This window comes from Acartia tonsa, chromosome 12 (genome assembly GCF_053477335.1).
Source record: "Acartia tonsa isolate MP-2025a chromosome 12, ASM5347733v1, whole genome shotgun sequence".
Taxonomy (NCBI): Eukaryota; Metazoa; Arthropoda; class Copepoda; order Calanoida; family Acartiidae; genus Acartia; species Acartia tonsa.
Window position 1 is genome coordinate 28,028,648 of NC_137271.1, and position 16,836 is coordinate 28,045,483.

Sequence of the window (16,836 nt, forward strand, 5' to 3'; positions counted from 1 at the left end):
TCTCAAAGTCGTACGTGGTCATACGCGATATTTAAAGGGTGAACAGATCTATAGTATAGATGTATATACAGACAACTACCTCCCTTCCTTTTTCAAGGACCTCTTTCGTCTGCTTCTAAATTATTTTCTGTTAATTGGCTGTGTTAATATAATGGACACCATTGGTTGATTTTAAATGACCCAAAGGAAAGGTTGCTCAAAGCGGTTGCGATGGGGTGACACAGTTATTTAACCCTTTCTCACTTTAGTGTTTTACTCTAATAAAGTGTGACGCAAATTTCATATATCAATTTTCGCGCTAAAATATTATTTAATATACTTATTTTCTTTTTAAGATAAAAGCGATGCATGCAAGATTTGGGTATAGTCCCTTTCGTGACAACGCCTCCTAATGGTCGTTTCCTCGTATTTTTACGGTAAATATTCTCCTATTTCTAGTCCATGTTGGAAGCTCTAATCCTTAGAGGCCAATTGTCTAACCCTGCGGGGCAATCGCCTAACCTAACATAACCTAACTAAACCTAATAATAATCTGTAAAAAGCTACTGTAAAATTTTTCTTGAATTGCAACAACTTATATATGAAATTTGCGTCATCCTTCCAATATTGCGTATGACCGCGCACGACTTTGAGAAACGGCATTTTCTTACCCATCGATAGAAATGTGTTTTTACTAAATTACCATGTATAATTATACCAAAGATGAAGCTAAAACTAGTAAAATCCAAACCTATAATAGCTTAATGTTAGTCTGCACGTTATAAAGGAAAATATATCTAAATGATTATTTATTTAATATGATAATTTTTATATTCTATGTACTAAATAATTTTATTTTGTATTGTAAGAACTCTCAAACCATTTTTAAGCAATTTTCAGGAAATTTTTAAAATTAGTCGAGTGATCAGTTTTTATGCTATTCTAGTAATTCTCTAATTAGCCATGGGTAGTGGTGTGCAGAGGATTTTAATGAGAAGGGGGGGGGGCGAAAAGCACCCAAAAATATTTGCACCCCCCTTTGGTTGTATAAGGTGGCTGTATCCACCCAACTTTAATTTTACAGGGGGTAGATGCACACCCCATCTGCACGCTTTTGGCCATGGGTACAATAAATTCCACCTGAACACACATTCATGTACATATAATCACTATATCTTGTTGATATATATACGCGTTCCTTAAAATGACCGTATTGATGATGCCAAAAATGGTATATCCTGATATATTTTTCTCATACTAGTTGCTGTGCCCCTCACATTTATAGGCACAAAATAGGTTTTGCTTTGATAAATCTCACCATCTCCTTTATCTTATCTTTTTCACTAAAAAAAAGAAAGTTTCATTTTTATAATGGGGAGTTGATCTATACACAAAATATAGCCTAAAACCAACCCATTACTTATCTAAAACTTCTGCATAGATTGTAAACTATTTGGTCTTGTGGTTTACGATATCATAATTGTCACAAAACAAATACAAACATACACACATTAAGCCAAAATTATGGTTGTATTAATTGTTGCAGATAGAGATAATACCAGTATTGATCAGTTGATGATGTATCATATCTAAAACTAAATCTATGATAAGAAAACTCAGGCAGTTTTATACAGGGATCTTAAGGGATAAGACAATGTCCAATAAATTGTACATCCCCAATGATGACACACAAATTACATCTTCTGTAGATTTAAACTAGTGGTTAAAACTTTGAACACTTAACTTAATAAACCAACCAATCAAAATTCCGTAAAAATCCCCAAAGTTGTTAAGCCAACGTTATTAAAAAAAAATTTGGGGATTAGTGTAATAAACATCCCATTGTCCCCCCTCTCTCTTTCTCAGTTTTAGGTCATTTTGGGAAAAACTTCCGTTAGTGATAAAGAATTTAAATCTTCAAGAATAGATAAAATATGTTGTCCATAGAATTTCTCCAAGTTAACGAACACGACATTAGATATTTAGATTATTTGGGTCACTTAGTGTTTTAGTTGCGAAGCTACACTATTATTCACTTAGTCTGTCCCTCAGTCCGTAAACATACACACTCAAAGCTATTATTATGGTTGTTATAATTGTTACAGATAATACCAGAGGTGGATTCTTTTTTTAAAAAAAATTAGGGTCACTGCATTACTGCCTCACAAAAATCGTTTTTTTTGTGAAAAATACTCCAAAGTCACATAAATAATCTACAAAAATTAAATAAAATCATAGAAGAGTTATTTGATTTTTGTAGATTTTATGTGATTTTGGAGGATTTTTCACAAAAACAATTTTGTTGAAGCAGCGACCCTAATTTTTTTCTTAAAGAATCTACCTTAGTATTGATCAGAATGGTGTATCATAACGATCAAAAAAATCTAGAACAAGAAAACTAGTTTTAGGTCATTTGAGGGAAACTTTCGTTATCGATTAGGAATTTTAAACTTTTTAGAATAGAGAAAAATGTGTTGACCATTGAATTTCTCCAAGTTAGCAAACTAGCCATTAGATAGTTAGATTATGTGGGTCACTTAGTGTTTTAGTTGCGAAGCTACACTATTATTCACTTAGTCTGTCCCTCAGTCCGTAAACCATAAGGAAAAAAAGTTATTTTCTCGGTCGCTATTCAAGATAGACGGCTAATTTTTTTAGTAATGATTTTCTGTATCAAAAAGCATCCAGTATATAATTCACTTGGTCCGCCTGTCTGTTGGTCATTGTTCAAAAGATAAATAAAATATTTTTTAAAAAAATGTTTCGTGATTCTTTTTACTTTGATTGATTGTATATTTTTCTCTTTCTCACCATTTGTGTTACAACTCACTTTGTCCGTCACTCATTCCAAATTTACATTTTTAATATAACTTTATTTACATGCATGAACTATCTTAATTTGGAAAAAAATATTGACGTTTATCCGTAGATAGGAAAATATTATTTACTAAGTATATTTGCGATAACTTTTATTTAATGAAATCTTCCAATTTTTAACATGTACAAAACGGCCTGCTTAATTGCTTCAAGATCCATGTTAGATCTATATAGGAAATAAATGTCTATAAACGAGCTCAAATTTTCCAAGGAATATTTGTTTAAAACTCATAGTGCTCCAATAATCCATAATAAACTCTCATTGCCCAGAACGATAAGACCCATTTTTTTACTTTATTAAAAATAAATTCCTTTTTATAATTTCATGTTGCTATTTACCTTATATTGATGTATTTAATTTCTAATAATAAAAAAGAAAATTTAACTTATAATATAATAAATTTAAGAAAACTCTGTTTTAAAAGAATTCGATTGTGGCGACATTTTGTGTGTTCAAATATTAAACTAGAATTGTAATCATCATTATTAACCCTTTGGTGATGGTAATGTAAAGAAAAAAATATAATTTAAAAAATCTTTTTAAAATCATTTAAATTATTAAATATTTACTTTCTTTTAGATAGTAATGCCGGGTGAGGAAAATAGATTTATTGAGAAATAGATATCCATATAGAAAACTAGCCAATAGGGAGATAATTATATCGAGCCAACTCTAGTATAGTATATTATGCAAATGCATGGTTGTAAAGAAACAATTTTATTCAGATGGGGTTATTTTTTCAACATCATTGGGTGTGTACATAGATTTATTGTCCATTGTTCTCTCAAGATCCCTGGATTAATCCAAGTTTCGTGCATTTTGTATATTACCTATACATAATCCTTAATTGGGCGGTTTCCTTACCCATCTTAGTTTCAGACAATGTAGCTGAAATCTTCTTTATAAAAGTTTGCAAACCCATGGATGTGTGGCTGTTCAAGACGCCTTATTTTAAAAGGGTTAATTTCTTAACCATTTTTGCCTACAGAGCCAATAAACCAAGAGACATTGGGCATTTTATTACACTATTCCCCAAAGTTTTCTTAATTTTGGGCTTAACAACTTTAGGGACTTTAATAAATTCTTATTGGCTAGTTCTTTAAGTTGGATGTCTAAACGTTTTACCCACTAATTCTAATCTAATACTAATTGGGGATGTACAATAATTTCTCGTCCATTGTCTTATCCCTTTAGATCCCTGCGGGAAATGAATACCATTAGATTATTTGTTATTAGCCTATTCTTTGGAATCTTATTGTAATAGCAACTACGAGAAAACCAATTGCTCGAACTTTGTTCAACTAGCCGAGTTTTCATTTGTTGTTTTTTAATAATTTTAAGTCGGGTTAGTATAGGTTGTATTGGGTGTTGAGAAAAATAATAACAAACAAAAACACCCTCTTATTTTCAATTGAGTGGGAGTGGGTTTGAATGATAGTACTTTTAGGGAAAGCACCAAAATATATAATAAAATATTTTTCATGTGTAAGATTTCAGCAGCATACCCATGACATAATTAAAAACATGCTAACATGCAAGGCCATCCAAGCAACTTTTTTTGTAAATAAAAATTCACTCCTTCATCTAAAACTAGCGCCTACGCCGCCCCTGGAGGCCTCATATATCGTCGGTTGTCAGTAATTTTATAAAATATAAATATAAAAAATTCAAAAATATGTTAGAGAGGTTTCGCGCGTTTTTTTCCAATACCCAATCTTGATTTAACAAATGCTCCTTAAATCTCCTTGACCGTATTCCCATCTACGATTTTTTTGTGATTCGCTACTTATGGCTGTGTTATCCTTGTTAAATTCTCACTAATTTTATCAGCTACAAATAGATATTGTCATCCTTGTTTAATTCTTACTAATTCTGTCAGCTACTTATGGATGTTGTCATCCTTGTTTACTTCTTACTAATTTTATCAGCTACTTATGGATGTTTTCATCCTTGTTTAATTCTTTCTAAGTTTATCAGTGAATAAATATCTGTTATCTCAAACTGTAAATAAAGTATGTAGGTTTCCTTGTAATATCTAGTACATTACATTGCATTGTACTTGTCTAAATTTGTTTTTAGTTGTCGGTTCTTATAAATGAAATATCAATTTGTAGATTAATCTTAAAGAGCGCTCAAAAATTTGCACACTCCTATTACAATTTTTAATCAACGTACTCGAATATAATGGGGTGAGTATTTGACTTTTTTTTACCTAGAAACTCCAATTAGCTGTTTAAGGAGTGGGGGGGGGGGGAGGAGATCGCGGATGTTGAGTAATATAGGCAAGAGGACACTTAGGGTGGTGTTAATAAACCCTTTAATTTTGTCAGAGGGTGGATACACGCCCTTTTTGTACCACAAAAATATTTTTTTTTTGTAAAGCAGACAGGAGGGAGGGGGTTGGTTATTATGTTGCTACACTAGGTGTTTAAAGGGAAATTGCAATATAATCTTTAAAATTAGTTTTAAAGAATTTCAGTATTTACCGTTTAATCAGTGTATATACACTATACAGTGTTTATACTGTTTGTTTAAGTTGAAATGACTCGGAATTACAATGCTATTAATTGTTTTAGAGAAGAGGTACGAAAAAACATTTTTTCATTTGATTTTTTAAAAGTTTTTCAACTTTCTATATAGATTTACTAGCGGGTCCGCCGCTAGCCTCTAAGGGCTTTTCCCTAATAAATGTAAACAAAATTTTTACATTTTAAATACAAATTTTAAATTTGTTTAAACATCTACATCTACATATGAACATCTCCTGAATAAATTCATAAGCTTTGCTATTTATGGATGTTGCTATCCTTATTTTCAATGTTTGGAGAATTAAAGAATAATTGAGAAGAAATGGAAAATGTCAGAATAATAAAATAGCAACACACTCTTATGAGCTACCAAAGGCATAATCATAAGAATTTTTTTATTCCCTATTTTAGGAAGTGTTACAGGAGCCGAAAGCTGAAGCCAATAAGATAATGATGAAGGTAAATGTTCTATACAAATTAAATTATCTGCATAAGTTTTAATTAATTCCCATTGATAAGCTTTTTATAATGCTGCCTAAAAAATGACGTCATACTGACTTACTATTGGCCAATTAAAATGTATACTTGATTGTCATTGATAATCTAGTCTGTGTTATTAACCTATCATTAGTCATTTGTATTGTATGATGTCTTTTTTTATCGGCACTATAAAGAGATTCCTTAGCAGCCGCCAGATTTATACAGACTATAGAAAACTAAAAAAACAACAATACAAAAATATAATGTGCTATATCTTACAAAACTTCTTAGGCTAGCCTTCGAGTTAGGGTATTTTAAGTCTAGATATTTCTTTATAATGTCGATGTAAGGCTAAGGAAACCCTTATGGCTAGGCTCGCCTAGAAAGTTTTATAGCATTTTGCGCAATAACTGTAGCGGCATATTTTTTTTGACTAAAATATTATGACATTTTTATTAGTGCATAATCTATTTTAAAAAGATAAAGTTGTTTATTATTTAGTCACTAAGCCAATAATATAATTTGTGCATTGCAATAAGCCGAATACTAAATAATATATTTTAAATTACATTTTTTTTAAAAAAAGCTATGCTTTTCTATAATTAGGGTCTTCCGTAACGGATAGCCCTTTTCATTGATATGTTATAATTGTCCTTTCGATTTTAAAGGTTCCATTATGATTTCTTTAAAAGTTAGGTACGATTTAGGAAGCATAGCAAAAAGTCCGTAGTCCGTACGTCCATTTAATTCATGCTGATTTTTAACTGTTTAGACAACAATTTTTGTATAATTTAAAAATCCCATTCGTCTGATTTTTAGAATAATGATTCCTAGGGCAACAACGTACAAGTTTTGTTTTGACAAATTAATCTTCTGCTTATTAAGTTGTAACACTCTACAAGAGTTATTGTTCGTTTGTCCTTCTGACTTTGGAGCTTCGCTTTTATGGATGTTCTCATCCTTGTTTTTTTTTAAATGTAGAGATGCGACAAGGAAGAATCAGATCAAAGAATGGAAGAATATATGCAGATTAATAAGGCTATACACAATAAGATTACTCACATGGAAAACAACTTTCAAGAACTGAGGTTATTTTTTTTATAAAAAGTTCTGTTTTGTACCGAAATTATATGTTTAACCTTATTTGTCAATCAAAGAGAAAATAGAATAAAGATATAGGAATCATCCGCCAAATTTGAAAAGGCACATTTAATTTGCTTGAAAATATCAGGAGAAAGATAGCTGTAGGGTTCTATGTGTAATTTAACTGTAAAACTGTATTATAATCTAAAAACTGTATCATAGTCTAAAACGACCAAGCTAATATTGCTTGATTCACTTCTACAAGAGATGCGATTGATAATGAAGATTTTTTTCTTTGAAATATATTTCGTAATGAAGCAGCAGTAGTTACTAATTTATAAATGTTATGGTTGAGATAGATTTATAACTGTTAAAAGTGTATTATAATGGTCGATAAATTGAGGTATATTCCCAATGATGATACAAAAATTTACCCCTTCTGTAGTTTAAAATGAGTGTTTAAAACTTCTGAACAATTAACTTAATGAATCAACCAATCAAAATTCACTAATGTCCCCAAAGATGTTGAGCTAACGAATTAGAAAACTTTGGTGTAATAATCAGCCCATTGTCCCCTCTTTCTCTGATTTTATTGTTTCTTTGGTTTTTGCTGCTCTTCGTTTGAATATAATGATCCCTGTATTATCAGATCACTAACACATAGGCTGCAAGAAATAGTTATGGGTGAAGCTTCTCAACATATATTGGTAAGAATTTTTAATTTTCTCTGTAATTCTTAAAGTAACAGGATGTCTGTTTTCTTTATTACCGAAGGATCTTGAGACGTGTTAACTTGCTTATCGAGTCTCACCAGAGTTAACAACCTCATTTATCTCTGAAAATGGAGTTAGAAAAAAGGGAAAACCCCTTAAATCCCCTTGTTAAACTATAAATCCCCTAACTAACTCCTAATAAAATACACCTTTCAAAAAATAATGTGCCTAGTTTAATTCCCCTAAGTATTTTGAATTTGAAATATTAAAACTTAGTATTGGCAGACAAACATCCTGTTACTTTAGTGAAATGCAAATAAAGGCTTACAGCTTAAAAAACGAGCGAATAAAAAAAAGGTATTTTTAGCAAGGAAATGTAATTTTATTGATAAGGAAAAATAAAGTTTAATAAAAAATAGTACTAAGACATAAATTGATTTTTATTTTAGGATTTGCAACAAAGAAATGGCAAGAATTTTATGCTGTAAGAAAAGGGCTTAGAGAACTAAAGAAAAAGATGTATGCTCCAAATGAGCCTTGGTGTCCGACTGCCAGCTAAAATCTCCCAGCAGTGCCCATATCAGTTATATTATTGCCAGAAAAAAACCTTGACTTAGGCCCCGTGCGCAAATATTCTAACACACTCCTTTGTTGCAAAATTATTACATTGCATTCATATAATGTAACATAACTTTTAATAATCACAAATTTCATTACATTTATTAATACAATTAATTAAAAATAAAAATTTATTCTAATACACAATATAGTTTTAAAACCTAATTTGAAATAAACGAGTCCGGAAAAAAGTCCAAATTTTGTTACACGGGAGTGTTTTAATCTATTTGACCATATTCATGCGATATATGTGAAAAAGTATTTGCGCGGATTTGTGCTAAAACAGACTTATTAATATTCATTGAATAACTTTGTTCTATTGTATAAAAAATGTTATTTAAAAATAAAATGTCTAAAAAGTGTTATATTTTACTGATTTATTATATTTAATTGTTAAAATTCATACTGTTTTTGCATGAAAAATGATAAAATGATCAAAAAGTAGTATTTTTTAATACACGGAGTCGGATGTTTAAACTCATGAGAACTGACGTTTTCTTGGAACTTTTCCCCGAAACCGAATCTTCCCCTTCAAGTCTTAAAACTTCGTTTTTACTATTTCTACTAGTATTTTTTAAGAAAATTGGTAAATTATGAATATTTTGACTGCTATGAGTGGCCAATTTCTGCAATATTGTATGTCTTATTATGTACTCAAAATTTTAGCATTCTAATAGCTTGAACGCCCTTGCTACAGGCCTGCGTGGTCTGACATTTATTTTTTAGGCGCGCCTTTAAAATAGGCAATCGTTAGATTACTTCAAGAATATTCTAGAAAGAAAACATACTCATACAGAAGCTAGGCCACTCTATAATTATCAAAATTAAATTGTCTATTTTAAAGAAAATGCATTATAATTTATGGATAAAAAGGGTTCTGTAAATAGAAAAAACATGAATTATAATGCATGCTCCCCCCAAATAAAATGAGAAACACAATTCCCCATAAATTGTGTTTTTGTTTTTGCCACCTATCTCTTGCTAAAAAAATTTTTTAAGGATTGACATATCAAAATACTAACTTCAATTGCAACAATTTTTGTTCTTTTTTATTTTGTGGCTTTTTTTTTGTAGTTTTTCTATAATTTTAATCTTTTTTTGTTTGCTCTCTTTAATAATTTTCTTTTGAACTAATAATATATATATATATGGCTCACTATAAGATTGCAATTGAAAATCAAGAATAATAAAAATATGTAAAAGTATTCCTTATACGAAAAAATGTCGTCTTTTTTTTAAAGTTTGCGCTTGAATGCCGCGCAACATATTTTACGTTAAAATTTACGTATCACATGAAATGAAGCTGAAGAGAAAATTTTCTTTTTATTTTATAAGTAAAAATTGGTCATTTTGTGATAAAAACTATCTTTGTACGTATATTGAATACTTTTCCTTATTAACTAGTGATAATGAATAATATAGGACATGTTATAGTATATTGATAATATAGTTTTTCTTCTTTTTTTCAACTTTTGTGCTTTTTTTAATGTTCTAAAATTTTTTTTCAGATTAATCTACGGACTTATTGTTTTTTTCGAGACCATGGCAGTTGCGAGGGTCGCCGCTAGTGTAGGGTTAACAATGCAGGAAATTAACCTCCTTAATTTGTTTAACCCTTCCCTAGTAGCGGACCTCGCAGCTGACAGAGACGGGGAGGGCGTTCGGCTTATGATTCAGGTTGTTTTTTGAGACAATTTTAACTTTTTATTATTGATGTGGTTTCCTTTTAGGAGCACAGAGTTCTTTATAGATTTTAGAATGAGGTAGGTTCTCTTGTAAACACTGCGGTTTCTTGAGCTCCATGTTGATGATATAATGTAGGTTTTTTGTTGCTGCTGGCGCAACTGCTTCTGAGGTAAAGTAGGTAGGTTTTATGCCTACTTGTGCAGCGAATTCTCAGACAACCAAGGTAATGAAAGTATGTAATACTCTGCTCCAGGTGGTAACCATCAATGGTAATGAAGACAAAAATGCCATTTTGTTGAAAATTGTCTTAATCACACTTGTAAACCATCCAGGTATAGTATGCGGTGGCAGCTGTGTGTAAGATATCCAGGTATCAACTGTGTATAGGATATCTAGGTATCATATGTGGTTGCAACTGTATGTAGGATATTCAGGTATGATTTTCGTTGACACCAGTGTGTTGCTAACCAATATCCGCTGCCTAAAATCCATGCCCGAATCCTCCATCTGCTTGTCAGCCTATTTTGAGGACCGCTACTCTTCAGGACCAGCTAGCACCCCTCTTATGCCATAGTCACGTATCCGTCCGGTCTCACATCACTGCAATGTTTAGAATTAGAATCATATAATTTTAATCATAACAAAAACCCTAATTAGAACATAAAAACTAAATCATAATTTTAATCATATTAGGATCTTAATTAAAACGTAAAATTTTAATTTCTAAACTAATAATGGACTTATTTCAGAGGCAACTGCGGGAGTACCATCGCCTTGGACTGCGCTTTCCTTCCCTTGACCCGTCCTATGATTGTCCGTCCTGCGAATGTAGTTCCCCCATCCCTAATGATACCCTTTTCTCTATCTTAGGTTTGGGGGTACTCACTTTGGTCCTGGCAGTGTTAAAAATAGGTAATCTTAAAAAAATTTACTTTTTTATCTTTTATTCTTTTTTTTCTGGTTTTTAAGGACTTTTAATGCTTTTTTTTCTCATTTTTTCTGATTTATATACTTTATTTAGCTACAATATTCTTACTTTCTAAGTGACAATTTCTACATATATATAAAAAGTGACAAAATATAATTAAAATGGTGACAAAATATAATTAGAAAAGTGACATAGTCTTAGTTAATTAAAATTAAAAAATGTTACTTACTTTATTTTTTATGACACTAGCCTTCTCTGTTTCTTTTTTATGGGGAAAAATTAACAGAGGAAGGTTTGTTTGAATCAACACATAAAATTCCCAGAGCATAATTGACTTTTTATTTGTTGTTTCAAACATTTCTCTTTAGCATAATGCAAAAAAATTGCTTATTACAGTTTATTTTCGCTTTTACCGATGTTGTTATAGAAAATAGTTGTATTTTAACCTATTCGATTAAATTAAACCTTAATGGTTTTGTGTACACAACTATTCCCTATTTCACATGCATAGTAATGATAAATTAAATTGTCGCTTTTATAGAAGTTGTAACTAAAAAATAGTTATTTAGTTAATTTTTTTAACCTTTGTGGTTAACTTTTTATTCAATAACTACTTTTTATTTCGATCTAATTAAGGAAACTATATTTCTTTATAGTTATATAGGCTTTTTGCTACTTATTGATGTTGTCTTTAGATTAGTTACCTAAAAGAAAATGTTATTTTAGGCACTTATTCTTTTGGTATTCTTTTTCTTTACATTTTGCTTGTTATTGTTGGGCTACTTATATTTTGGAACATATAATTTAGATTTTCTGATGACTGAGTCTTGTTTGATACCCATCCTTGACCAGTCGGGGAAAGAAGGCAAGATTATCCCCCTACCATTATTAATGATAGGGTCCGCAAGGCGGTATTATTCAGGATCAGCCAATAGTTTTTTTCTAAATTATTTGTTTCAAAAAACTCTAGTAATAGTAGTTCTATTTTTTATATAAATCTAGTATGATTAGAAATTATACCTGTCGTGATTCTATTCTATTTTTAATAGATACTTACTTATAAAATTTTATGGATCTAAGCTTAGGATTATTTTTAATAGTTGAATAATTGAAATATATTTAGTCGCTATAAAAAAAAATAATTAGTTAGTTATTCTTTTGTCGTGTCAGCAGTAGTTTTAATTATCATAATTAGTCATTATTTGTAAGAATTGTCATATTGTCATTTTACTAACTTGTAACTAGTCATCTTGTGTGACTACTACCTGGTTGGGTCTTACTGGTATCAACTCATATTGCGCCGGCAAAGGATCTTGTTTGCGGCAGCATATGCACTTAACTAAGTTTGTTAAATCTTTTTTACTCATAGGAAACCAGCGAAATTCTCTTGTAGCCCCTTTAAAGAAAAAATTTACTAGGCAGGAATATATTATGATAAATGAGTTGAAACCAGTAAAGCTAAGCCAGGCTAATATTGTCCAAGACCACGTTTTAAAAAATGTCAAAATCGTGGCCCATACATCCCCAATTCTTGGCACATGAAAATACTCTTTTATTATTTCATTATTGATTATAAATTTTGTTATAAGACCACCTGACTGTCCTATGATTTCACAATCTTCGTTACAAGTATATTTTAGACCAAGAATCAGTTTTCTATTTGCCCCTGTTCTGAAGTCAAAGATATAGTCACATATATGTTTGGTATCAAAAGCACATGTTAAATCTTCAAATTTTGTTTCCTTTTCTGTACAATAAATGGACTTTCCTATTATTATGACTCTATTGCAAATTTTGTTTGGTGGAAATTCTGGTGAATAAACTGAATCCTTGTCTAATTTATACTTTGGCGTAAGACCGAAAAAAACTGGCTCATATTTGTACCCCTTATCATGATTATTTTTGTAATATTGTATAGTTTCGTCCTGATATAGTATGGCTAGGGGAGAATTTTGAGCATTTAAAGCATTGCAAGTGCTAAAAATAAGAGGGTTGATGATCTTGGGTTTTTCATCGGTTGGGACCACATATTCCAGAAATGATTTTACTAATAAAATTTCATGCATAATTCTACTATGTACTTTTTCGGTTAAATCTGAATCTTTTCCTTTTAAAGCGTCAATTATTTTTTGGACCCTAACTGCCCTACTTGTAACTGGTATATTAGATTTTTCTTGGAATACTATGGTACCATCCGATGGGAGATCCCTGGGCATCCTCCTTTCTAGCTTAGATATAGTTAGCCTATTTGTCCTTAAGTCATCAGATAGTGTCTTAAATTTGTCATTAATATTGTCCAAAATATTTTGTTTAATTTTCTCGGGTAAAGTTTCTATCTTATTAGACAGTTCTTTGTATACATCGTCGGAAAAATTGTCAATGAGCATGTCAGATTCCTGGTCTGATCCTACCGTTTTAGTTATATCATGATTTTTAGGATCCATAATTGCAGATAATTCTTCACCTTCACTTCTCTTATTTAGTCTTAATTGCCTATTCTCCTCTTTTAAACCATTAATAATCTCTTTGTCTTGTCTTTCTGTCCAACTTCTTTCCGCTTTTAAAAAGTCAATAGTATATCTAGATTCTTCAATTAATTTTATCTGTTGTGACCTAATATCAAAAATGTTGCCCACTAATTTTTTAATTTCATTATCTTTTGACCGAATATCCCGTTCCTTTTCACTGATTATTTCCCTTTTTTCAAGAATTTTACCCTCAAGGATTGACTTTTCATTTAATAATCTCTCATATTCTGATTGTTTGTTTTCAAGTTTACTGTCGCTTAACTTTATTTTATCCGTTAAATCCTGGTTGTTTAAACTTAGTAAGGCTATTGTCCTATCCTTTTCACCCAAATTGTTAGACTTAGTCTTAGTTTCTTCATCTCTCCTATCTATCCCTTCCTGTAATATATTATTTTCTCTACTTAAAACGCCCTTTTCTGCTAAACATCCTTCCTTCTCCTTTTTTTCTCTCTCCTTCTCTTCCTTCTCGTTTGCTAATAATGTTTGAAAATTATCCCTTTGCATAGTAATAGTACTTAACTCTTCAGTTAACCTATCTTTTTCTTTAATCAACTCACTTTTCTCATTTTCTAAACAAGTTTTCTCTCTAGTCGTGTCTATCAATAGTTTTTCTTTCCCCTGTAATTTTAGATTAATTTGTTCAATTTTTTCTTTACTTTCATTTTGAACTTGTTGTAATTGCTTATTAAACATTTTAATAGAATTGCCATTGTCAAAATTAAAATTATTAGTAATGTCCGTCTGTACTTCTTGGTCTTTTTTATTTAAAGTGCCAGTTGTGATTCTGGAACTATCCCTAGTGCCAGTTGTTATTCTGGAACTATCCCTTAGATTATTACTAGAACCTAGATTATTTTCTTCACTATCCATAATCAAATTATCCTCTGGAACTGGTATTAAATTATGTTTATTTTTGTCTGTCCAGTCCATCCTTCCAGGATTATCTTGACTACCATCAGAGGTACTCTCACCGTCCGTCAAATCCATGTCAGAACTATCTAGACTATTTATTATTTCATCTGATATTTTCCTGCTAGGATCCTCTCTATCTATCATAACTTCCATCCCCTTTTCTTCAATGTCGTCTGTATCTCCTATACTCTCTATTTCCTCTAAGAACTTATTGTCAGAGTGATCTAACTCTAAACTATCTATTTTTTCGTCTGTCTGTTGGTTAGTCTGTTTATTATTATCTGTGCTGGCTATGTTATTTGCAAAATTATCACCTACTCGTTGTGGAGTTATACCTGTATTTAATGGAGTTTTATCATATAACTTACTGTCGTCAGATGTTTCGATAGGTATTAATAACTTACTGTCATCAGATGTTTCTATAGGTACAGATAACTTACTGTCATCAGATGTTTCTATAGGTACAAATAACTTACTGTCATCAGATGTTTCTATAGGTACAAATAACTTACTGTCGTCAGATGTTTCGATAGGTATAATATTGTTTGTACTATCTGTTTCTTGAAATGATATATCACCTGTTTCTGGAACTTTATCTACTGATGGTATATTTAAAGTAGGTTCTATTTCACCTGAACTAGGAGTTTGATCTTTAGTTACCTGATTCCTAATAATGTTTTTGTTCCTAATGGGTGAGTTATCAATTACAAAATCGTCTTTCCGATCTGTTGGACCGGTTCTGTGATCGATTTTTATAATGACCTTTTCATGAGGTTGTGCATTACCTGAAACATCTGATTCTTCGTCTAGTGTACCCTCCATATCATCATCAGAATCAATAGTGGGCACATTATCAAAAGAATTATCAATATTGATAGGTATATCGTCCTCATTATCAACATGTGTATTGTCAATCTGTTCGTCAGTTTTAACATTATTGGCTATGTTGTATTGATTAATTTCCTGGTCAATTAGATCCTGATTATTTCTGCTCCTCTTTTTATTTTTTTCAACCCAATCCCGCCATATTTGTCCAGGAAAATAATCAATACCTAGCTTTTGTGCCAAATGTACCCGATATCTTATTCTTAATTTCTTTTCTGAATCAAGTTCTGAATATTCCCAATTTGCCTTTTTAAATATTTTAATTAACATGTTTCTCCTGTTTTTCTGCCCAAAATAAAGTGCAGTACTGATAATGTAATTCTTTTTTTCTTGTTCAGAAAGATCATTAAAAATAAGATTTCCTTGGAAAATTTTATTATAGCTAGTCTCATAAGTCCAAGCTTGATAATTAACTACTGCTTTAGTCCTTGGCCGTTTTCCTCTTTTATTCCTAACTAGTGGTTTTGGGGATGTATCCTGTGCAGCATGATCTTTAATAATATTTTCTATTTCTATAAGTAATGCATCAAAATTTGCTATTTTACAACTCAGTGCTTCTTGAGGCCTATTTAATCTTTTTAGGTGATTCGTTAGGTCACTTAATGCATAGGATATTTCCCCCAAACCTTTTGATTGGAAATCAAGCCCCAGAAACTCAGTGATTTTTTGTAGTATAGTTGATCCTGCATATTTTCTGGATATTGATTTCCAATCTGACTCATCCAATATTTCAATAGATAAAGCTTGCGGGTTATAGTAATATTCAGAATAAGCTGTGGTGGGTAGAAAATGACTACGTCCTAGAAAATCTACCTCTTTTGGGTCTAGGCTTCTTGTTAGTTGTAGATGGAATATTATTAAAACCAGCAACTTCATTCTAAAGAAATAATAAAGTTTTAGCAATAAAAGATTTATGATTTTTCTTGACCATAATTTGTCTTAAAGTATTATTAGGAATATCTTGTTTTAAGAAGGAAGTAAAAAAAGTTTGATAACAAAAATTAAAAATTATTCTATTTCATAAAAACTTGCAAAAAAAAACTTAATGGCATATTAATTTGGGTATCTTAAAAATGAATATATTTCTTGAGGCTGTAACTTTCTGCCTATGGACATTTGGTATAAACAACAGTGTATCCCTATAGTCCACCCCATGACCATAGATTCATGGTGTATCAAATGATGACCGTTGAGCAATGTCCTTTCAAAACCCCACACTTGGTTAGGCTTATCCTTGATCCACTTACAACTTCTCGTGTATCCACAAGAAGCTAATGTATTCATTTTAGCTACCTTAAAAATAAGCTGCCAATCTAAAACTCTATCTTCAAAGTGCGCATAGAATTCCTGTACTGCTAAGTCTACGTCTGACATGGGGTATGAGAAAATAGGGGGGTTCAGGTATATTATGGTTTCAAGATTTTTTTCTGTCCTTTCCTTGACATCTAGATGGTTTATAAAACCTTGGATAACTACTCCTGATGCAAAGGGTGATACAATCTGCCCTATTTTAAGGAATTCTATATGCTCTCTGATTATAGATTGGATATCTAAAATGTAGCACACGTCTGTTTCAAGATTTCCTATATCTTTAATTGCTTTCCCCAAGTCTAAAAAG

At 31.0% G+C, this 16,836-nt stretch overlaps 2 protein-coding genes across 7 annotated transcripts in view; both read left to right on the forward strand.

Annotated features, from left to right (window-relative positions):
- The first annotated feature begins 5,320 nt into the window (after nucleotides 1-5,320).
- Nucleotides 5,321-16,836, forward strand: part of LOC145334611 (uncharacterized) — a 35,441-nt gene continuing 23,925 nt past the window's right edge. Inside the window, exons 1-4 of one of the 4 annotated variants that reach the window (XM_080180135.1) lie at nucleotides 5,321-5,440; nucleotides 5,797-5,844; nucleotides 6,847-6,953; nucleotides 7,598-7,655. In XM_080180135.1, the coding sequence (XP_080036261.1) occupies nucleotides 5,399-5,440; nucleotides 5,797-5,844; nucleotides 6,847-6,953; nucleotides 7,598-7,655 (255 nt within the window). In that variant the 5' untranslated portion in view covers nucleotides 5,321-5,398. The remainder of the gene's footprint in view (nucleotides 5,441-5,796; nucleotides 5,845-6,846; nucleotides 6,954-7,597; nucleotides 7,656-16,836) is intronic. The other 3 variants (XM_080180136.1, XM_080180137.1, XM_080180138.1) reach the window with 3 other exon arrangements.
- LOC145334613 (cell death-inducing p53-target protein 1-like) overlaps nucleotides 7,158-16,836 on the forward strand; it is a 345,932-nt gene continuing 336,253 nt past the window's right edge. Inside the window, exon 1 of one of the 3 annotated variants that reach the window (XM_080180143.1) lies at nucleotides 7,158-7,213. The gene's annotated coding sequence lies outside the window, so the exon portion shown is untranslated. Of the gene's footprint in view, nucleotides 7,216-16,836 lie in introns of all 3 variants that reach the window. The other 2 variants (XM_080180140.1, XM_080180141.1) reach the window with 2 other exon arrangements.